This window comes from Amphiprion ocellaris, chromosome 5, assembly GCF_022539595.1.
Source record: "Amphiprion ocellaris isolate individual 3 ecotype Okinawa chromosome 5, ASM2253959v1, whole genome shotgun sequence".
In the NCBI taxonomy this organism is placed as follows: domain Eukaryota; kingdom Metazoa; phylum Chordata; class Actinopteri; family Pomacentridae; genus Amphiprion; species Amphiprion ocellaris.
Genome location: NC_072770.1, coordinates 20,108,316 through 20,131,354, shown reverse-complemented (window position 1 = coordinate 20,131,354; position 23,039 = coordinate 20,108,316). Strand labels below are relative to the sequence as shown.

General features: G+C 38.2%; 3 protein-coding genes across 4 annotated transcripts in view; all 3 read right to left on the bottom strand.

Annotated features, from left to right (window-relative positions):
* Positions 1–268: 268 nt before the first annotated feature.
* Positions 269–6,735, bottom strand: zmat1 (zinc finger matrin-type 1). The gene is made up of 7 exons (XM_055010426.1): positions 6,574–6,735; positions 4,056–4,162; positions 3,870–3,953; positions 3,561–3,700; positions 3,104–3,399; positions 2,281–2,371; positions 269–1,754 (listed from the first exon to the last, which is right to left on the bottom strand). The coding sequence occupies exons 1-7, from the start codon at positions 6,710–6,712 to the stop codon at positions 770–772; spliced, it is 1,842 nt and encodes a 613-aa protein (XP_054866401.1). The 5' UTR covers positions 6,713–6,735; the 3' UTR covers positions 269–769.
* An 872-nt stretch (positions 6,736–7,607) lies between these two features.
* gnrh2 (gonadotropin-releasing hormone 2) lies at positions 7,608–10,442 on the bottom strand. Of its 2 annotated transcripts, none has more exons than XM_055010425.1 (4): positions 10,116–10,442; positions 8,160–8,303; positions 7,970–8,053; positions 7,608–7,840 (listed from the first exon to the last, which is right to left on the bottom strand). In XM_055010425.1, exons 2-4 carry the CDS (start codon positions 8,292–8,294, stop codon positions 7,802–7,804), a joined length of 258 nt encoding a protein of 85 aa, XP_054866400.1. In that variant the 5' UTR covers positions 8,295–8,303; positions 10,116–10,442; the 3' UTR covers positions 7,608–7,801. The 2 variants fall into 2 exon arrangements, with proteins under 2 accessions (XP_054866400.1, XP_023145059.1); XM_023289291.3 differs by having other exon boundaries at positions 10,105–10,268.
* A 1,726-nt stretch (positions 10,443–12,168) lies between these two features.
* ptpra (protein tyrosine phosphatase receptor type A) overlaps positions 12,169–23,039 on the bottom strand; it is a 31,147-nt gene continuing 20,276 nt past the window's right edge. The window contains exons 7-22 of the mRNA XM_023289279.3: positions 22,762–22,898; positions 21,403–21,493; positions 21,105–21,181; positions 20,959–20,995; positions 20,745–20,842; positions 20,199–20,318; positions 19,820–19,986; positions 19,572–19,707; positions 19,247–19,396; positions 18,981–19,074; positions 18,752–18,828; positions 18,441–18,575; positions 17,774–17,899; positions 17,479–17,630; positions 16,977–17,112; positions 12,169–15,940 (exon numbers count right to left, since the gene is read on the bottom strand). Of these exons, the coding sequence (XP_023145047.1) occupies positions 15,866–15,940; positions 16,977–17,112; positions 17,479–17,630; positions 17,774–17,899; positions 18,441–18,575; positions 18,752–18,828; positions 18,981–19,074; positions 19,247–19,396; positions 19,572–19,707; positions 19,820–19,986; positions 20,199–20,318; positions 20,745–20,842; positions 20,959–20,995; positions 21,105–21,181; positions 21,403–21,493; positions 22,762–22,898 (1,808 nt within the window). The 3' untranslated portion in view covers positions 12,169–15,865. The remainder of the gene's footprint in view (positions 15,941–16,976; positions 17,113–17,478; positions 17,631–17,773; positions 17,900–18,440; positions 18,576–18,751; positions 18,829–18,980; positions 19,075–19,246; positions 19,397–19,571; positions 19,708–19,819; positions 19,987–20,198; positions 20,319–20,744; positions 20,843–20,958; positions 20,996–21,104; positions 21,182–21,402; positions 21,494–22,761; positions 22,899–23,039) is intronic.

The following is a 23,039-nucleotide window of genomic DNA, read 5'->3' as shown; positions in this document are numbered from 1 at the left end:
TCATACAGCGCTGTGCTCATTTGAACCTGTGCACCTGTCTGACCTCAAACATTTCATTTGCTGTCTGTACGCATACATCCATAATACACAAACCTGCACACATCACACTGTAGATACTCTATTTTTTAATACTTTCGATGTGCTGCAGTGCATCATTCTCCATATCCTACACATGTTGCATAGTTTAAAAGAAATGCCTTCTTTTAAACTATGCGACTGCGCATGAAAGCACACACACACAGCGTCAAAAGAAACGCAGTGACAAAGCTTCCAACATGTACGGGCTTTTAATTGCTTCACTGATGTGCTGAGTAAAGCTCAACAGCGCCAACCAGAGACTGCTGAAGGGATCACAATCTATCACATCCTTATCAAAAGCACACGTTCATGATCAAAATTTAGCTAACTTATTTGTTAAGATGTTAAGAGGACAATTTAACATAAAGGGCAAGAACATAAGAGATTCAAACATCACAACTGTACACATTAATTTAGTTAAAGATATTATTAGGTGTCATGGTGAAAAGAAAAGCTGACACTCTTCCAAACACACTGAATTAAGACATTCATTCCTTACAAATACTGACATGGCTAGCCAGCTAGCACACCTATGGAAAACAACTTTTAGGCTATAAGAGAAGATAATGAAAATGTATTAGTTAACTGCTACTTTATTTTAATAATTTTAATATACACAGTTTTGATATTTCAATGCAATTCATGCTTGATTTAATAATAATTTATGTTTGCCAAAATGTCAGCAGTTCAGTTAACAACCCAGAATGGAGTCGTCCCAAAGCTTCTCCTCTTCTGTCCTTGTGTCCACTTTGTCTTTCGCTTTCTTCTTCTCTTTTCTAAATTTGGGTTTGGCTGCCTCATCCTGTCCATCCTCCCTCTCAACATCCATTTCAGCCTGAATATGTATTTCAGTTTCTTTTCTATTCTCCATCACATCTTCTGGCTGTAATTTGTCCGTCACCCTTTCTTCTCTTTCCACCTCGAAGTTTTCTTTCTGGAACTTTTTTTCTTTTCGCCTATGCTTGCCGTGATTTTTTAGCTTTTTTCTCTTGCCCCCCTCCTCAGACTCTACAGATTGCTCTCTCCTCCTCTCCTCTGAGACTCTTTCCCTCCTCCGGCGTTTCCTCCTCCTCCTCTCCTCCTTGTCAGACTCCACATCTCTTCCCCTCCTGCCTCGTTCCCTCCTGGATCTTCTAATTCTCTTCTTTTCTCTGCGCCTGTATTCACTGTCATCGCTGTCATTTGTGCTACTACTACTGGAAGAATACGAGGAGTAAGACGATGAGGTAGAATATGACGAGGAGCTTGACTGTTTTCTGTGCCTCCTTCTCTTTATGGGTCGGCCGGTGAACTGTGGAATACCTGAGTGTGGGAGGAGTGGAGGAGGGTAGCTGTAGCTCCAGCCATGGGATGCCCAGGGTGGGCCTTGATATGAGGGATAACATGTTTCACCGTAGTAGTAAGAACCAGGGTGGGACGGATGAGGAGGGTTAGAGATGGGAGGAAGGTTGGGCATAAGTTTATTTGGTTCTATCACGTCTCCCTCGTTTAATACTTCCTGGTCTTCTTCTTCATCATCTTCTCCTTCCCTTTGTGTGTCACCCTGAGCGAGGACTTGATTGGTCTTGAGGGTGATTCCACGAGCCTTCTGCACCTGAATGTAATCTGCCAGTTCATCTGCAAATGTGCCATAGACTTTTTGTTGGGATTTGCACAGGTCAACAACTTTCTTCTCCCTGGTAAAGGATATACAACCTGGAATTAGATTACTATTCAATAAGGTAAATGTTGATGTTGCTGTTAAGTCCCATTAATATATCTATGTAGGAGCCACATGATGAACTTGGGTTGAAAACCAAAACATGAGCTTACAGTAGTCCAATGCAACAACACCCTGCAATAATCCTGGGTCAACCAGAACCCAGGCATCCTTCCAATATGGTTACTATTATTTCCATTAATAAACTGTATTTAGATTTTTTAAATACCCTGGATTAATAGAACCACAATTTTGCACCTTGTTTCTTATACCAGCACAATTTGCATGTTATTTTGCACATTAGTTTCCGTATTTTCCTGAATATAACACATGTGAGTTACTGATTACTTTGAATTTCCTCAAGGGTTTGAATAAAATATCTATCTATCTATCTATCTATGTATCTATCTATCTATCTATCTATCTATCTATCTATCTATCTATCTATCTATCTATCTATCGATCTATCGATCTATCGATCTATCTATCTTACTTAACCTTACCTGATCTGGTGTTTGTTTCCCTGCATGTGGGCCTGATACATCTCCACAGAGTTAAACTGCAGACTACACATCTGACACATCAGGGACTCGGCTGGAGACATTAGACAGTGGAAAGGAAAGACAAATTGTGTGAGTGATCAAATAATGGCTTATATGCACTCAGATATATGACTTCCTTTTCTTTCTTCAATTCTAGATATTTTCAAACTCATTTCTGTCTTCTCTGCAAAGGGACAATACCCAGCTTACAACTGAAAATAAAAAAGCCATGTTAAACAGATGGTTAACATTCTTCATAGCTACTGAAACAGTCACTATCTGAAACTCTATTTTATTAATTACAGTTTGATTAACTCAATCTTGTCAACATCAGTTTATTGTAACAAGGCTGTCAAACTAACACCTACCTTCTCATCTCTGTCTACCTGCCTGCTGCCTCTGATGAGATGAATTCTTCATGGATGAGAGGGTTTCTCATTTCAAATATCAGTGTGGTTTTAGAAATCTTGGCAGCAAATTCATCTGGGTTTATCATTTTGCATTTCTGGGCACTAATGTGTTGTTTCTTTCCCCTGCTGAATATTTATGTCCTGGTATGAGACTGTTGTGCTGTTGCCAGCTTCTACTGGTTTTTATTTGAAATCTTAATCTCAGTTGGATTAGTGTGTCTAACAGGACACTCAAGGAAATATAGGACTCAACAAAGTTTTTTCACATCAATGCTGTCTTTAAAACACACTAGATATGATGCTGAAATTTTGATTTAATTCCTGCAGAGTCTGATGCTTTTTGTTAGACTACTTGCTGAAAGTCCCTGCATTACCTTGTTGTACGTCATCTCCCAGCTCTCGGAGCAGCTCCTGTCTGGCCTGATTTCTCTGGTGTTTGCGTCCATTGTAGTGCTGCAAGGCCATCTGGGGGTTGTTGAAGGAGGCAGCACAAAGGGCACAGTATTTGTTAGGGTCCTTTAGATCAACCTCTGTGCTTGAAGTAGCTGTGGTGGCTGTTGGGTCCAGAACATGCTCCGTACCACCTTCTGGGGACGATTTCTGCTCAGAATTATCAGGATCCTGAGCAAGACTTGGTAAAGTGTGCACCTCTGTGTTCCTCTCTATAAATGCAATGAGAAATTATCAAATTTTTTGTTAATTTGTGTTTGTTCTTCTGACATAATGCAGAAATGAGCAGACAGTAGAATCACACTGTTGACAGAATTAACCGTTGATTGTAAAAATTCTAATTCACATCGCTACAATGGTTCTCCGTCACACAATCCACACTTGCCTGGTGGGTGAAGACCTTGTTTACGAAGATTTTTTGTGTGGACTTTGCCTTCATAGTGTGATCTTGCCACCACATGGGAACTGAACACCATATTACACAGCTCACAGAAACGGTCTTTATCAGTAGTCATGGTCCACTGCAGAAGACAGGCATAACACAGGCCGGTCAAGAGACACATATATGCTTCCTGACATAGAAAATAAACTGATCACAATAAAGAAGAAAAGTAATCTGCCCTCAACAATTGCCAGCTCTACCATATTATGTCTTCTGAAGGGGCTACGTATTTCTAAATGAGCACTAACCTGGGGTCCCGTGGAGCCTTTGTTTATCTTCTCTGCTCTTTTGGCTTGCAGGTACACCTTGACTTTTTGAGCATGTCTCTTTCCCTGCAGTCAGGGGACAGTAAAAGTATTATTACTGAGCCTCCAAATTTTGTGGTATATACAGCTGTACCAAAGTTTTAATACTCGGAAGTGATACACACACACCTCATAGTGGGACAGCCGCTGAGATTCAAACAAAAGCACAGCTTCGCACACATGGCAGTACTCATCAGTGAGGAGATCCTTTAGTAGCTCCTCCTCACTCTTGTCTCCTGTGTGATGGAAAAGTAAATAAAGTTAAAGATTTTTAAAGAATCAGAAATAAATAAAAGGAAATTAAATGATAACATTACATTTATTTGGAAGATGTTTTTGTCCGAAGCAATTTATATTTTCTCTGCAAACAGAAAAATGTTGAAACATCAAAAACCTTTAAAACGTCAACGTAAAATGATACTTTTTATTAGTCCAGAAATGAAGTTCTCTGCAAGAGCTCCTGTGTCTTATGTGTTGTTTTATTTTTTGTTTTTCTTGCAAAGCTGCAAAACTAAATTCTAATTTGTAAAACTGTCATGGTCTGAATATGGTTAATCTCTCATTCAATATTTAAAATGATTTTTCAGATTAATCCTGAATTCTGCATCACATCACACAACAGGAGAAAACAGCTTCACCTCTTATACATACAGAACTATCAAAGCAACTGATCGTAAATGCATAAATTCGACTGGAATTCATGTGGGCTCAAACACGACATGCAACCATCCACTTTGAACCCAATTTTAATCCATTCAGTATCACTTCTAGAGCAATTCATTTTGGGACAGTAATAAGGTAAGAGATACTTTTACTATTAGATTTTGTTAACCACCTAAAATGCTGTAAAAATTGTCATTTCAACTATTGCCATGCAACACAAGCGTCCTATAGTGGTATGAAGCACACACTTGCTACCACGAGAAATCATGATTTCATGCTTGACTGCCTCCATTCTGCTTATTCAAGGTCTGATGCAGGTTCATGTTTCACTGGTGCTGCGTTCATGCAACCTTAGAAGGCAGGAAGGAGATCGACCAATTTGTCCTTCATAACTTTGATTAAATACATCGCAAACATGAAATCATAAAAAACATACATTGCCTCAACAGAAGTCTAATAGTCTCAATGTTTAAAGTGCTTCAATATTCTCCCTTACTTCCAGCTTTAACTAATAACTGCATAGTAACTGATCATTTGATTTTTTTTCATTTAGCAATAAAAAACAAGTCATCGTGCAACGACACTGTGAGTAAATACAGCACTCATGCATTATTTTAATAGCTCAAGGTAAAAATTTGTTTACTAGTGTGGCTTTTGTTCCAAAATTGTGGAGATGCAGGTTGCAAGCTATGTTTACATTTTTAGAAATTATATCAAAATGGCATCCACTAAAATGAACCTCCATATCAATGTGTGCATTTTTGCTGCTAATAAAGAGGTTTACATAATTTAAAAAAAAAACATGATTAGGTGCATTAATTGTTCTGGTATGTTGTATTGGGCTGTTCATAGAGTGGTGGTGGCTGAAAATGTGTTACTAGAGGCGAATGATCACTATTTTACTCAATTAGTTGACTGATGAAAAAAAAATCAGCTTCCATGTCATCTTAACTTTGGTTTAAAATAGCGATATAACAGAGATGTTGATGTTATGTTGCTGAAAATGCAAAGAAAAAGAAGACAAGGAAATCAAAGAATGTTAAAAAAAAATCTCGTCCCAATACTGATATCCTAGTGTGTATTTTGTACTGTCTATGCAGGATATTACAACAACTGCACACCAAAAATATTAAAATAATGTGAAGCTCAAATGAAGTCTGCAAAAAGTAAAATATGTACACACCTTGATACTGCCCAAAATATTCATGTATGCTGATACATTGCAAATATTGTACTTACCAAGTGATAGTCACAGTAGCAGTTAACAAGAGAACAGAGATTGTAGGCAATGTCTCAAAGTATGTGTTGTATTTGCTTGTTCTGTTTACATTCTTTACAGTATCTTTTATTGTAGTGGTGAGAAAGGTCACCACATTGGAGGACCAGATGGCTGCAGAGGTCTGAGATCTATTAAACCAACAACACTTTACCCTTTTACAGTCATTGTTTAAGTTTGGCACTAGCTTGTGTATTTCGTCTCTGCATTTGTTTGAGTGACTCAGTACTGACGAAATGCCATCTATTGCCTTAGAGGACAAAACAAAATGTCAACAACTAGATGACATACAGAAATTCAGTGGCCTTTCAAAACCTGTTAGCTACCCAACCAGCTAACCTTAACTACTCTATGTGGATAATCTGTTTTGGTTGGGAGCCCAATTTACAGGGAAAAGCTCACAAGATAATTTCCGGATCCGACAAACTAAATTGATCTTTCTCTATCCAGCTGGTTTAAGGGTAAAACTAGAGTTTTGTTTGGTCATAAATGTTACTAGTCCTGTACGCACTGACCGATTTAAAGCACTGAAACCACCTCACGGTAGCTAGTTAGCGGTAGACAGCTGACGTTAGCGTATTTAGCTAAGAAGCTAACTAGCTCACTGGGTGGATCAGCTGGCTAGCCAGTTGGCTAAAAAGCTAACGTCGGCTCGGTAGGTAGGGCGACAGACGGCTGAATTTTTTTTACGTTCCAGTCACAACTCACCTTCAACCTGGGTAATGTCTATTTTAGTGTTTATTACTTTGTCAGCATATGTGACAGAAGCCGCGTTAGGGGAACTGGTAGTGTTATTTGGAGCGTCTGACTCCACAGTTAGCGGAGTACAAACACTTCTGTCGTCCATCGTTTTCCCTAGCTACTTGGAGCATGCGCAGTGACGCGTAAGTGCTGAGCTGCTTCTTCGTTTTGTGTTTGGGCAGATTGAAATATCAGTTTGTAAGTGAATACCGCCACCCACCGTACAGTTTACAGCGGTCTATCATAAATTGTGTTAAAGTTACAAGTTGAAGCGCCTCACTTCACCTGAAATCATTGCCTGTTATCCTGTCAGACACACCTAGGAGGTTATGTAACGCGACCATTTTTGGCTTGCAAACCGTATTCCTCTCCAAACCAAGACCAAAAAGTAAACCATTAAATACATTTCAATGTTTGACATCCTGGAGAAAATGGAAAATGCCAAAAAAAAAGTGCATATGTGCACTAATGAAGCATGTTCAAGTGCCACCAGCCTGCTTTATTATGTTTTTTTATTAATTATTAATAAAACTGTTTGGTAGTGCTGACATTTAGATTTTTTCTGCAGGCTAGATGTATGTGTTTTGTCTTTATGCATTTGTTATCTTTTCTGTGTATAGATCCCAGTGTCGAAAGAATTCTGTAACTTTCCCCAATATCAATATACTAATAGTGCTATTTTCCCTCTTACTTTCCAGTTTTAATCTGAAAATACTGTAGGTATATAAATTGCTTCCAATTTCTAGCATAGTTTATGAATTTTTCTCAAAAGGTCTTTTTTTTAAATTTTTGTTCAGTTTATGCAAGTCATGACTGTGAGTGAGAATGCCAAATATAATGCTAAACCCAACACATCTAAATAATTTAATTCAGCCATCATATATTATTCTTATTTTTATATGCGTTTTCTGCAATATTAGAGAGTTCTACTTTTCCACTCTACATTTACTATTCCCCACCATTGGCTGCAGACAATTTTGGACACCAAAAACAAAAAGAAATAGTTCATATCAAAATAGATACTTTATTCTGGGACATTACAATTTCCACATTTGTTTTCCACAGGGAACAGCACTGCAATGCTGGACAACAAATAAAACAAATAATAAGACCAGAGGATCACAGAATCACGTAGAGACAAAGATGCAGAGTAAAAGTGTCACCAGGTAGAAAAGCAGAGTGAGATGGAAATCTGTCACTTTCTCTTCTGGAGCTCTCTGGCCAAGGCATCCAACTGTGAAAAGAGATATTCAGTATAGCATTAGACTGACACACGCTATGACATATTTCTGCTGTTATGAATAAAAATCTAATGGCATCAGACAAGGATCTCTTTATCTCTGTTTTCTCAGAGTTCACTTACAAGAATGTTTCTCAGGACACTCCTCCTCTGGGGCCTCAGGTAGCTGCATTCTCCGGCCTCGCACAGCTTAATCTCCTCTGAAATCTGAGAAACGAAGAGAGGGAGTTTCAGAATATGAGAAAATAGCCAGTAGCATATCTTCATTTGACTCAGTGAATGACTAAATGATGCACACAAACACAGATCTGACCTCTGATGTGCTGAAGGAGTCTAGCTCCCTCTTGCCTCCGGGGTACCAACCATGAGACCAGTGCTGAGCGCAGGACAGCTGAGCCCCGACACAAAGAAGCAGCCCCAGCAGCAAAACCAGCCGAGATACACACATGATATTTATCTAAAAGGGAAACGGACACTCAGTGAGATTGTGAGAGGCCATTATCTAAAGCGTCAACTAATCCTGAAACGGCATCCTTGATTTTGCTTTCCTGCAATCACAAGTCAATTTTTTGTAGCAATAATCCCATGATACAATAATGATGAGTTTTAATATTTAGACTGAGGTGTTTTACTGCAATTTTGCAAGATGATTTTTCGGTTTGGTCTAACGTGACAAATTATAAATGAAAATACTTGGTTGCCATCAGTTTGTCATATATCCAAATGTGTTATTACATTTAGAACAATGCTGCATCAGCATCAGTGCTTTTATTGTTTATTCCCTTTTAACACTCCTGTTGTCTTCATTTACAGGCACCAAGAAATATTGTTTCCTTGTCTGAAAAAAATGCAAAAATTCAGCAAAAAAAAATTCCCCATATTTCTGAAAATTTGCTAAACTTTCAGGAAAAAATTCCAATAATTCCTTAAAAGTTTCCCTTAAAAGTTTTATTTTAAAAAAAAAAAAAAAATCCCCCAAATTTGGCAAGAAAATTCTTGTAAATATTTTCAAAAAATGAGTAAAAATCTTCCCAAAAAATCCTAAAAATGTCTGAAGTGATGAAGTATATATCAGTAAAATTTCTGATATTTTCTTAAGAACATTCACAAAAAAATCAAACAAAATCCAATGAAATGCGCTGGATTTTGGTTGATTTTTTTGTGAAAGTTCTCAAGAAACATTTTTAACATTTTTTTTTCCACCAAAAAATGTTCAGACATTTCCCAAAATTGTTGAAAATGTGGACATCAGAAGTTTCACTGTGAAAATATTTTTTCTCCCCACATTTTCAAACCTTAAAACGGGTCAATTTTGACCCGCAGGACAACACGAGGGTTAATTCTCTGAACCTCAAATAGTTTCTGGGTGTTTTTTGCTCCTGACACATTATTACTCACTGCAGGCTAATTTTCTCCACACTTCAAACTCCTGTACCTCTATGGTTACAGCATAGCCACGGCTAGAAGTAGAGAGAACTTCAAAATGCCTGGTGTATACTATAACAAGCTTACAATGCCATAATTTTAAAAGAAAAAGGAAAAAAAAAGAATTGAATTATTTAATTATTAATTTTATATTTTTTCCCCAAGTGTCCACAGGATTTACTAGTACTGCAAAAATGTAGTCTCCATCTCCACATGCTATAGATATTTAATAATCTACATTTTTACAGCCTCTTTAAAAGTGATGTTTTTTATACCACTTCACATCCTCTCTTGTATTTCACCATACTGAATGTATCCTCCAACACCTTACTGACAATTTGCTCCTCTGTGCACCGTTTTTGAGCTGTGCTGCATTTATTTTATCAATGAAGTACGTTTTATTTTCATCTCAGTCTCTGATTTGTCTCCATACTTGTCTCCTCTCGGCTCTGCACACCCTAAGGTTCAGTCAAAAAATAAAGAAAAAAGACAGGATTTTTGTCAAGTGACTGTTGGTTGCAAATGATGATGATCTTTTCTAGTTTTACTTTTTGTTGCTATGCAAAATAGTGTAATTTTTGCAATAAAAAAGGGAGATAATATGTCAGGTTTTGGGGTTCAAAGGGTTTAATAGAGGATTTCTCAAATCTAACTGTAGTTAAAAACATATCCAGAGTCTTTAAGCCAGGTTTTAAACTGAAGAATGAACACTGAACAATACTTAAAATATCAGATTTTAAGTCAGATTAACCCAAGAAACAATGTATTTCAGGTAACCTTTGTTCTGGATAGAGTTCAGTAAAGCATGTATTAGTGTAATTAAGTCCTCTTACCTTAGTCTCACCTGTCACAACTTTATAGATACAAGTTGCCCTTAACGTCCCTGCGGCAGATCAACCTCCTTGTCTTTTAGTTCACCAGCTACTAAAGTTATCTCACAGCAGCTCACAGCTTTACAGGTGCGTTACTGCAGAGTTTCTGTACACCGTCTGTCTCCTCCTCAATATATGGACCTTAAAAGCCCCCCTCCCCTTACACACATCTACATCATTCTTTCCTCTGCGTCCTACCCATTGCTGACCCCTGTGGACCCAGGGGTGAAATGAACTGTTCCCTGGAGACAAGATGTGCAGAAGACCCAGCCAGTTCCAATTATCACCTGCAAACAGCACCAGTGACCCTGTGATGCTCATCTGCACACATTCATCACCTCTAACCACCTCCAAATACTGACATTCTGGGTGAATAGCGACACTTCACCTCATTAAATTAACTAATTCACTGACAACCACTATCACTGTAGTGTAACTTTTAAAATATTGCAACACAAAGAATCAGGAAAGCATCTTAAAGTGGTGAATTTGCATGTGTGTCCTTAAAAATAAAATCAAGTAGCTCCCCATTTCCTTTTTTATTTATTTATTTTTTGCATCTGTTGACCACTGTGACCCATCACACATCATCCCTCTGCCCCAGTTGACCCCTCTGTCAGGGGAAACTGGGAGGCATCTGACAATGAGTGGAACAAACAGTGGATTTCTGACCGGGCCACTGACTGTATATATAATTAGAGGAGAAAGGCAATTTACTTTTTAATTTTAGATGTGGAGCCAATTCTTACTCAGGAAGTGACTAACAGTGTGACGTGGAGTGTTGACTGCCAACTTGAACACGGTTACGAAGGACACCTCAGTGCAAGAAATGGGTCAAAGTCAGGTGATTCATCACTGATGAGACATGATACCTGGGTCTAAACTTAGCTGTCAGTGTTAGCAAAGAGATATGACCTCCTATTATATCAGTCAGTTTACATGAACAAATTTAATATATAATGTTACTGGCTAATTTATTTCCCTAGTCCATGTCAATAACTGGTCTGACTCTTACTGGAATTGGTGCAAACATTTTATTTTAAAAATACTACATGTAGAATAGTATGATTCTGATGAAATATTTTAAGTATTTTTTTGTTATTTCTTCCAGATGTTCAGTGAGCATCAAAAAGTTCAAGATCTGACACTTTTTTCAGTTTTTACAGTGTCTGCTTCTAATAAATGATACAACTTGATAGTTTTTTTTTCTTTAAACTGACTTTATGCTCCTTCTGAGGCACTGGTCCAGTTAAAAACACTGGAATTACCTTTATCATGTATTATTTTATATAAATATGCAATGATATCGATGGATTAATAGATGTATTATGCTGGTGATCTGTATTTGGACAATAAATTTGCAAACATATTTGAACAGTCTGAATGTCCAAAAAATTTCATTTTGTCTTAAAAATGGTCAGAGGTTTTAACTTTTATTTCACACTAGATGTGCAAATTCAGTCTATGATTTTATTAGAATATTAATAAATACATTTTTGTATAGCAAAAATCTGCAAACTTCAAATGAAAAATTACACTTTTTTATTCTTTTTTTTTTCATGTTTTGGATAGTACTGGATACCTTTCCATCACTTCATCTAAAATTAGGAATTTAAAAAAAAATCCTGCATAAGGAGGTTAATTTAATGGTAATGCTACCTTGATATGGATGTAATGTTATCCAAAATTGCAGTTTTTTTTTTTTTGCATAAATACTTCAACAGCCACACAAAATATTTCATAGATTAATAATTAATTTTTGCAAAAAGCATAGAAATGTTTAAATGAGGATGAAGGGTTAAATGTTGATTGAAAACCCTTCAGGAACAACACTCAAGAGGATCACCTGATCTATAAGGTTCATGAACCACTGGTAATTATTTTACACTGCAGGACCATTAGTCTTCATTGGAAAGTGAGCTCTAATGAGCACCAGGTTGTCTTGACATAAAGCACCTGCATGCAACCTAACTGCACTACTGTGTTTTATATTATATCTAAAGACAGGATCAATACAGACGAACATTAAAATCTCAAGCACTTTATTAGGTCTGAACAGTATCTTGCTTAGAAAGGCCATTTGGCATTATATAATTATATATAATTTTATCATATATATAATTATATATACATATATTCAAATGTTGAATAACAAAACACCAGAAACAAACTTAGGCAAATTAAAATATAGGATTTGCTTAAGACAATTATACCAAATTAAAAATGGCCAAAACATAACAGCTCTAATACATTTCAGAATGGTCCCGATACAGTTCAATTTACATCTTTTAAAAAAAAAAAAACTGAAGAAAAGAAAGGGGGAGAAGAAAATAAAATAAGCAAGGCAGCAGACAGGAATGAAATATAAATAACCTTACATTATGTACAAAAGGGGAGTGGGCGTTGACCACTGGGAAAAATGGTCCAAGAACAAATTGAAAGAAGGGAAACAAAGCAATAAGTGGACAGCAGTGAATGGAGCTGGATAAGAGACAGACAAGACACATAAAGTTGGCAAGAAGAGAAAAGCTGAACTCTAGTTTTCTGCAGTCTCCCTTTCCAGACTTGAAGTAAATGATTTTGCTGGGGCATTTGAACCACCCCACTGGGACAAAGCTCCAAGAATAAAGAGACAAAACAGGGACAACTGGTTTCCCTTGGTGAGAAAAGATGTATTTGTTGTGGGGAAAAAATCTCAGAATTTTAACATTTAGGCACCCACAACTGATTACTTGTCATGGATCCCGCATTCATCTGATATGGAATGAAATGAAGCCATTCAATTCAAAGGGAATTCATTAAAGAGGGGCCCCAGAGTTAGTCTGATCTGCACAATCAAGGAATCCACATATATGCAACTAGAGGGAATGTGAAAGCAAAGATGACCGACCCAGTGTTGGTATTGCCACACAAAAAGGGTTTGTCATTAGTCTTCAGGTGATAGATGAGGGAATGCACGTGGGTAAAGAAAATGCAAAGGATGACAAGTTTGGAGAATTGATTCGTTTTGAAAACCTTCCACTGAGGCACTTCTTTTAGTTTTTAGTAACAGCGGGTCTCGTGGGTTGGCACAGTGTCCTGTTTTGCTTTCAAATCGCAGTGAGGCATTGTAAATCACATGATGCAAACACACACATTAAAATGCTGTAATTTAAGCATAGAACAGCTAAGCATCCCCTCCTCTATTAGTTAAAGACCCAGTAAGTAACAACGTAAATAAATGAAGAACATAATGGCACCTAACTAATAGTGCGGGCACTTGTGATGCTTTGGAACAAAAGAAGACCTGAAATGAAGTTAATGATGCACAAACAGCAATCAAATTCAGTGACTGGTCAATTCAACTATTTGCTACTTGAAGTCCACGCAGGGGCCTGACACGAGGCTTAACCTGGTGGCTTTGAGACCTGAAAGAGCTGCTCTAGAGTTCAAATATAATTCTCAAATCAAGGCCATGTGATCATTCTGACCTTATCTCGTATTTGGCTCTGTATTTCTAAGGGCTTTGCTTTTGGTGCAAATAGTGCATGAGTGTTCAGACAATCAACATTGACACAATCACCCCTCCTCGAAGTTCAGCATGTACTGTTTTAGTGACAGCTACCATCAATAAATTAAATTTGATTGTGCTCCTTCCTTTAATTAGAGTAACAACATACAGGAGTGTAAAATATGCACAAGTATGGGTCTATTTTTTCAGCTAAAGTTTGACATCAAGAAAGATTGAAGTATTTTGAAAAATTCCTGGAAGAAAATATTTTTACCATCATGTCAATAAAGTCTATTAAAATCCAGCTAAGGAATAGTATCTGAATACCCGAACTGTGGCGGGAGCTAAGACCACTTGTGGAGATAAACACAAGGTGAATTTCTTCAATTTGTAAATTTTAAAAATTCTGGCTTCAGTCATTTCCTGAGCTGACTGACTTGAAATTAGGACTGACCTCAAGCCCTGCAGTTAACTGACATCATTTATCTTTTATTACAATCACAAAGGGCACGGCCTCAATAGTGACCTCGGATGAGATAAAAAACACTGTAGTTCAAGTCTGAGTGTCCTCACAGGACATCTATTAAAAAAAAAATTTCAGAGCAAACAAAATGGCACACCTCTTCTATTAAAGTAACAATGTATCTGTTTTTGAAGAATAGGTTAGCAACAGCATTTGAATAAAAAGAAACATTCTTCGGCATCAGTATCCATGGTGGGAAATAAAAGGGGACTCATTCTTCAAAGGAGCAACCATATGACATAGTGACAATATAAAAAAAACAATGGTCAATCCCAGCAGACTCAAAGGAAACCCATATGGAAAAGAAATGCTTAACACAATCTACAAGAAATACTGACGTGTGTCTGTAAACAAGAAAAGAAATGAGCTGGGTATGTAGGATCTGTTGATCTCTACGATGCAGTAATGGAGTTAATTATGATTGTATTCTTTGTAATTTGGTTTGTTAACATGATCAACACTGCAGCTGACACTGTAACAGACCTTAAAATATCAAAAAAAAATCTTCAGAAAACCCTCATATATCTTGACTGTATGGGGCAAAACAAAAATCGTAGTGTTTTTGAACTTTAAATTCCTGTAGAGCGGTAATTACTGATACTCGGACAGTGAAACGGCTTTTCTTGTTCTGAATGTCTGAACATGGTTGGTAGAATTTGTCAGACTCCAGAGCTACAAAATCAAACGAGTGAAGGACTTTGGCACTCGACGGACAGAAGACAGTGATGTGAAAACACACCAAGCCTTGTCTGCCAGCTTATGCTCCAGTTCAAACAAACACACACACAGATGCTCCAAAATAATTAATGGCTCCTGGTATTTAGCGTGTATGTTTGTGTGTGAAAACCTGAGACTATGAGCTACATCACTGATGTTGTGTTCTCCAATCGTGAGCTACCCTTGAAGCCCTGAAACTTTATGGAGAGAAATTGCAAGTCGATTGAAAAATGTTTTAGCTAAGTAGATGCAACCAACTTTTGTGTGAAGATAAATGTCTTGGACTGTGTATGTGAATGTGTATGCATGTCCTCTAGTGAAAAACAGTCCAGGATTTGTTGGTGAATGTAGAAACTTCTGCTACCACACACACGTCGCTACAGCGTGGCTCAGCCAAAGTCAAAAATGTTTTAAGTCACTGTCCCTAAAAAGTAAAAAAAAAAAAAAAAAAAAAAAAAGAAATCCAAACATCATTACCTTGACTCTGGATGTTGTACATTAGCCATCAAAGCATTAGATTTATATTCATATATATTTATATATTTATATATATATATACCAATAAAATACATTACAGGTGCCACCCAAAAATGCAGCCAAACTCAAAACTGTGTCTAAAACCAAAGTAATAAAATAATAAAATGCAACACAGTAAGTATATATACATATGGGGGGGTGAAGATGGAAAGCAAAATAGGGGTGAAGGGCCGTATTAACAACATTACAAAATATTCAAGAAGGCATCTCAGTTATTCTCTGTGTCCAACTGCGCTGCCCTATCCTTCGGGCGGAGACCACTGCTCCCTTTTCCTCCGGGCAGTTCATCCCATCCACAGATGAAGTTGTGATGAGTCTTTTTAAAAGATCCATCAAATGGAAATACGCAGCTTTTTCTGCATGGCAATGTATTGTATGTGTGTGTTCTGGTGGGTGCATATGCTTGCATGAAGTGTACGTGGAAATCCATCCGTCCGTCCATCCATGACAGGTCCCTACTTGAAGTTGGCGTAGTCAGAGAAAGCATCGATATACTCCTGGACCACTTTGTAGCAGAACTCGTACTGCTCCTGGGAAGGGAAGAGATGAAATTACCTCATCAGCTGAATCTGTGATATTTTCAGTTTCTCACTCAGTCACTGACTTCTTGTGACTATTAAGGACTTAGAATACAAACAGCACTGCAATCACAAAACACAGGAGAATACATGTGTGTGTGTGTGTGTGTGTGTGTGTGTGTGTGTGTGTGTGTGTGTGTGTGTGTGTGTGTGTGTGTGTGTGTGTGTGTGTGTGTGTGTATATATATATAAATAATATCTAAGGAATTAAAAGCAAACCCCTTCCTCCTTCCACAAAAAACTCCATCTTGCACTTTCCTGAAATTAATATTTAAAGGAAATTGCTTCTTTTCTTTCTGCTCGGGTGTTCAATTAGAAGATCATTACCACTCATGTCTTTATGCACATATGAGGAAAGCTCACTTCAAAATTGTGAATTGTGGTTTGATTTTCATACAAAATAAATAAAAAAAGAAAGTGTGCATTAGTGAGGTTTAGAGATGCCAGTAGGTAGATTCAGTTACTTTTACACAGATTTTCAGGCTTTATGCTGAAGCAAGCTAGGTAGTACTCTTGTCAAGTAATTTTTAGGTTTTGGAATTACATCTACATCTGTTGGTTCAAGTGGTTCTAACATTTATTGTTTAGTAACATAAACTCTATACAGCTCACTTTGACAAACAATACTTAGAAATTTATTTCACTTTTTGTACTTCATCCGTGACAACAGACACAATAAGCTGAGGAAGAACAAAATATACAGCTTATATTCAAAAATACGGTAGTTAAAAACAATGCAGCAAACACAGTGTCTAGAAATGCTTCGCAGGGACAATCAAACTGCTGCTTTCTTATTTCAATCTTAACCATAAAGGAGAGCACAAGCATTTGTAGGAAATGATTATACCTTACTCTCTGTAAATGTAAGTAAAGCACATTTCTCATCTTCTCTCCATGTCCTTGTCAAAGTAGTTAAACTAGTAAACTAGCTGCCTATTAGTCTTTGTGAGAAAAGACTAATCAAAATTCAGGTTTAATGGGCCCTTACCAGTGTCTGCACCATGTGGGGTCTCTGCAGTCTGAGGCTCTTCACTGTCTGGAAGACATCCAGGATGCCTTCTGCCTTCACCCTCTCCAGAACTGTACTCAACGCACAGAAAGTCCCCGTCCGGCCAGCACCAGCACTGTGAACACACACGCAGGCAAAAATCTAGCCTTCAGTATGCACACTGCTGCCAGCACGTTTAGAAATAAATACAAAAAAGAGGCTATGTTGTGTTGTACTTGTTACAGAAGAAGCAACACTTCTGTGAGCAAAATGTCACAAGGAAGAAGGCACCAAATGTTCCGAGTGATTTTTTTCTGTGCCTTTGTAGCTACAATAATTTATCTTGTGAAAAAGACACACACAAGCACACATAATTTCCAGGAGCATTTACATGTGCAACAATAGTATAAAAAAATCTATCTAATTATCTTTATGTCGAGCATTTGTTTCTCTAGATGTCATTGTAGTTGTACATGCAAGACGAAAAAGCAATGTGTGCTACCTGCAGTGCACAGTGATGGGGTGGTTGCCAGACTGCTGCTGTTGTTTCTGCACCGCAGCGATAATGTTGATCATGCCTTTACCGTCAGTAGGGATGCCCACCTCTGGCCAGCCATGGAAATGGAACTGACGCACCGCTCGAGCCTTGTTCTCCTGGAAACATAGATGATAAAAAGGAGAAGGAATTACTATTAGCCAATCTTGCCTTTGAAAATCGCAGTAACCGTTGATAATGTTTCCATTATTTGAGTGTTTGTATGTGGACTATGTGCTTGTTTCAATAAGTCTTTTATTACCCTGTTGTTGGTGACCAGGAGGTCACGCACCGTGTAGCTTTCACTCTCCTCCTCCCTTTTTATCTCAATGGAGATGTCCCCAAAGACCACCACTCCATCACTGGGCCAGTACTGAGCACACTTTTCCTGAAGGACACAAGAGGGACACAGTCAAACAACAACATGTTAGGAATCTGAAATTATCCACAAAATCCAAAATGTCAGTGACATCCTAAATCTAAAGTCATTTTTTATCGTGTGTATTCAGTTCAAATATCCAAATGTCTGAACCGTTATGGTTATTGCACAGAGAAACTAAATCCAATTTATTAATGATTAATTACATGAGTAAAGGAAGAAACTGAAACAGAATCCAACATGCTTGCTGGAAATAGCTGGACTCAAAATTTCTAATTCTGACTGCTGAAGATGATTTATTCCAGAAGTTTATATTTACGCCTTACTGTAGCAGTGAGTCATCTGGACATGTTGATTTCTAATAATATACAACACATTTTATTAAAGCCATGAGATCCAGATCAGGTCATTCTGCTTAGATTATAAACATGTTATACAAGACTGGTGGCATCCAGTTATCAATGACCCTAATATCAATATTCTATTTTAGCCAGTTATTGACCTGACATCTAATACTGGTGGTTGTAACTGCACACAGACACACACAGACCTGCCCTCTCTCCTCCAGCTCAGTGAGCATGACTATGGAACAGCTTCTCCACTCCCAGATCATCCTCCAGAAGTCCTCGATGGTGTGCTGCAGGGGCCCCTGGCTCGCCATGTATGCGTCCTTCTGACGGTAGCCCTGTGACCAGATATGAGCAGAGGGCAGAAAGTGAGGTCCAGAGGGAGAAAATGAACGATTGAATGACACAAAATAAATGGAGAGAGAGGAAGAAAGGTAGACTTAAAACACTTGATCGATTGCTTGCATTAATGAAATGAAATGATCCACTCTAATCCAGGCACTTGAACACTCACATCAATGAAAGAGGCATTGACGTAGTCGGTGTTCTCCTCTCCTCGTTTGACTGGAATGATCACTCTGTTGAACTCATCTGTTAGAAGCAAGGAGAAGAATTTATCTTGACTGAAAAAAAACAGCTTCAAGTGTTAACATAGGGACTATCTGCCATTTCATTATGCACATCACAGCATTCATCACGGCAATTATACCGACTAAACCCACACCCACACCTGCGTCACTCACATGGAATGATCTGTAGGACTCTGTTCTTCTTCATGTTGACAGGAAGGTTGCCTGTTCTCATCTTGTCATTCTGAATCTTGATGGATGTCAGTTTCTAGAAATCATGAGATCACAATACAAACTTTGCTCTTTTGCGGTTCAAATTTGTCAGAGAATCTTAAAACAACATGTTTTAATTTGAATGAATAGATGCTTAAGTATGACAATAGAGGGGGATCACAGAGAATAACGTCCCTTTGGAAGACTAAAAAAACACACAAACAGACCTTGAATTCGGCCTCCAGACCACTGCAGCCAGCTCCAGGTGAGGGGGCATACAGTTTGGCCAAGTGGGACTCCAGAGAGGTGACTTCTAGCTCCGTGTCTCCATAAAGGTAGTGCTCTAACAATGCTTGGAAGATGAAAACGTACTGCATCTGTGGAAGAGAAAGTCATGAATAAGTGACTCAGAATCACTCTCAGACACAGATGCCTGATTCAATTCTATTTTATTTATATAGCACCGATTCATTACATATCATCTCAAGGCACTTCAAACAGTCCTGTGGTATATGTTTATACATGCTTTCATCATTTCAACTCTAGACTTACATCAGTCTGGACCATCTGACTGCGCTGGGCTCTTATCCTGGTGACGAAGCCAAACACGTCCACCTTCCTCTCTGCAATCATCATGTCCAACATGGCATCGATCACAATAAAGGTACCTGTCCTCCCCACACCCGCACTGACAAACAGAAATGCCATCTTGTTAGTTGTGTGTGACGTACAGACACACACGCAACAAAAAAAACAGTGAGACAAAGAGAAGAGATCTCAGTCAACAACCACACACTCACCTGCAGTGAACAACAATGGGCCCAGCATACTGGGGGTTGCACGTCTTGACTTTCTTAAGGAACTTGAGCATGCCAATGGGGGTGAAGGGCACCCCGAAGTCTGGCCAGCTGGTAAAGTGGAACTGGGTGATGAGCCTTTGAGGCTTCTTCCCAGAGACGTCTCCTACCTGAGAGACAAACAATCCAGATCATTAAAGTAGGCACAGAGATGTTTGCACTGTGTACACAGTTTGTGTAAATATACTGACAATCTGCACAGTACACATTAATGTCCTTTTGTAAGGCACAACAAGCGTTAACCTTATGCTTAAATTAATTTTATAACCATAAATACAGCTGCCTTGACCTGGTACACTCACTAATAAGGTGTTTGGGATACCTGTTGGATGCAGAACTTGCGGATAGTGTAGTCCACCAGAACCATTGTGTCCTCTACAGACACACGGATGTTCCCATATGTCCAGCAGCCCTGGTCCGGCCAGTACTGAGCACATTTACACTAAAACAAACAAACAAAAATGAGACTGAGGACCCTCATTAAACAGTGCACACAGCCTCAATCTGTTATGGGATTGGAGAAAAAAGGCAAGAATACAACTAGATTATCTAACCTAATTTTGCTCCATCTTTGACAGAATGAGTTCGGTAAAAAAAACAAAACAAAAAAAACCCAGACAGTTTTAAAGCAAAGTCATGAGTAGAAGTCATTTTTGCCCTGGCTGTTGCATAAGATTTCACATTAGGGTAAAAAATAAAAATAAAAAAAAGCACACTCTTTAACTAACTATCCTACCTGTGCAAGGGCATTTTATACAAACTGCATTATTTTGTCATTTAATACATTTAAGAGATTAATTTAAAATCTTGAAAAACAGTACCTCAACACTAAACATCATCATCATGCCTCTTACTCCAGCTCTCTTACCTCTTTTCTCTCCTTCAGATTCGTCACCATGACAATGGTGGCTGTGTTCTGCTCCCAGATCATGCGCCAGAAGTCATTTACTGTTTCCTCCTTTGGCCCTGAGACATCATGACACAACAGCAATTAAGAAGATTAATAACCAAGTTTGTTTACTAACTGTGTTAGTAAACAGTGACACAGTTACTTTCTCCCCCAACTGAGGCCTTGACTTTACCTTGAGCAGCAATAAACTTATTCTTCTCTTGGTAGCCCTGCAGGAGAAAAGGGTCATAAGATTATTAGGATGACACTGAATTAAAGTCAATCATATTTGGAGCAGATCTGTTTCTTATGTGGAACAGAGGTTGTGCGTATACAAACATTTATAAAGGAGGCGTTAATAAAGTCAGAGTCGGGGACTCCCTCCAGAGACGAGAGGTGCACCCTGGAGTGATCATCTGAGAGAGAAAGCAGGGGATATATTAAGGAACACTTACTTCCACTAAACCAACAAATTATGAATTGAAAACCATCTTTCACTGAGGTTGAATATAATTGTGCAGGTAAATATTTATAGAAGCTCAGATTGGTAGAATAAAATGCAGTTACACTGAGAGCTACTGACAATTTGTTAATGTCAGTCAGTAAGTCACAGTGTTAGTCATCCATCGTCACTTACACGGCAGGATATTGACGTATCTGTTCTTTTCCTTATTCTCTTCCTTGGAAGCAGCGTCACATGATGCCTGGATGGGGCAGACTGGCAGTGCCTAAACAAAGAAAAAATGTATTTGAGTTAAGACACAATACAAAATGAATATTGTTACAATTAAAAAAAAAAAAAAAAAAAAAGTCAACTGTCAAAAGATCCCCTCCAGTGAAAAGTTCTTTACTTTATACAACGTGCCCAGATGACATTTTAAAACACAGAGATTCTGACAGGCATGGTTTCATATGTGACAAATCTGAGAAAACAATCCTGTCAGCAAGACTTTCCACTTTCAAGGTGGGATTTTCTACAGAATCGGTCTCCACTGAAACAATTCTGACTGAATTATTCCAATATTACAATTTGCCATTATGTAGCATAAAGCAGTTTTACAGCGTTTGAGTCACAAGTGAGCTGGTGTGCTCTAGCTGCAGCGAGCAGGAAGGGGTGAGTGGGGAGTGAAGCTGCAACCAACAATTGTGTTCATTGTCAATCAAAAATTTTCTCGCAATAAACTGATTAGTTGTTTAGTTTTGTAAATGTCAGAAAATGGTGAAAAATATCAATTTGGGTTGTTTTGTGTTAAAATCAAAGATAATAAGCTACTGTCATACAGAGTCACACTTAATAAGCTAGAAATCAGAGAACTATAACTTTTTTCCTTATAAAATTACTAAAACTGAAAAACGAATTATTAAAATAGTAACCATTTAATTCAGCAGTTTATAAGTCATCGGCGCATTGAATAATTGCTGCTGTTTAAGTGGAGAGAGAAGGGGACTTCATAGATCTATACATTGCAGAGGAAGCAGTGGTGTAGCGTTACATCTTTGCCATTTTAAGGGATTATTTTCACAGGGAAAACAAACAAAAGGTAACCCTGATAGACAGATTAGTTTTTAGCCGTTTAATCAATGGCTGGAGAGGGGCTACAAATTATTCTGATCGCGTTCACGTTTGTACATCTATCATTTTGAGTGTCACAAGCCGTTATTTTAAGCTAATTAATTAACCACCTGATTTTGAGCTTAGTTACTGCTGATTGTGATTATAGATCAGAATCACTCCAACCTGTGAGTCTTTGTGATGGTTTGCTTTCCTCCTAAAAACAAAAATGTAGATATATTTTTTAATCAAATCACAACTTTTACAATTTCATATTTGTCGACATTCGCCCTAGTCTTTCCATATACTCCCTCGCGACCACCCCTTGATGTACAACCACCCCTTGTTCTGAGTCACTAATGTAGGCTGCAGATGCAGGCCAAAGGTAAATCTTGCTCTCTTTATGTTATCAGACCAGAGAGTGTTTGCGTCAGTGTGCCATACATTAAACTCCTCTCTGAAGAGCTTGTTGTCATCAGCCATGCGACGGTTCATTTCTTCCTCGAGTTTGTCGACGGGAAGAGGCGGATACTTCCTGTTTGTGCTGGGCGAGCGAGCCAATAGCGGCACGCTCTGGAGTTCTGTGCCAACGTGCAGGAAGGGAGGAGGCAGGAGCAGGGAGAGGGGGGAAGGAACGGGAGGGGTGACACAGGTAGAGATAAAGAACAGGGGATACAGGGTAAGAACATCAGACTGGAACTCTTACATCAAGTCACACTGAC

Excerpts from the sequence above, each read along its gene's own strand:
- gnrh2 (XM_055010425.1), bottom strand. The coding sequence starts at position 8,294 with ATGTGTGTATCTCGGCTGGTTTTGCTGCTGGGGCTGCTTCTTTGTGTC. Across the intron at positions 8,054-8,159 it reads ACTCCTTCAGCACATCAGAG|ATTTCAGAGGAGATTAAGCT; the intron begins GTCAGATCTGTG and ends TTCGTTTCTCAG. Across the intron at positions 7,841-7,969 it reads GTGTCCTGAGAAACATTCTT|TTGGATGCCTTGGCCAGAGA; the intron begins GTAAGTGAACTC and ends CTCTTTTCACAG.
- zmat1 (XM_055010426.1), bottom strand. The coding sequence starts at position 6,712 with ATGGACGACAGAAGTGTTTGTACTCCGCTAACTGTGGAGTCAGACGCT. Across the intron at positions 4,163-6,573 it reads AGACATTACCCAGGTTGAAG|GAGACAAGAGTGAGGAGGAG; the intron begins GTGAGTTGTGAC and ends TCCATCACACAG. Across the intron at positions 3,701-3,869 it reads AAGGCTCCACGGGACCCCAG|TGGACCATGACTACTGATAA; the intron begins GTTAGTGCTCAT and ends TGTCTTCTGCAG.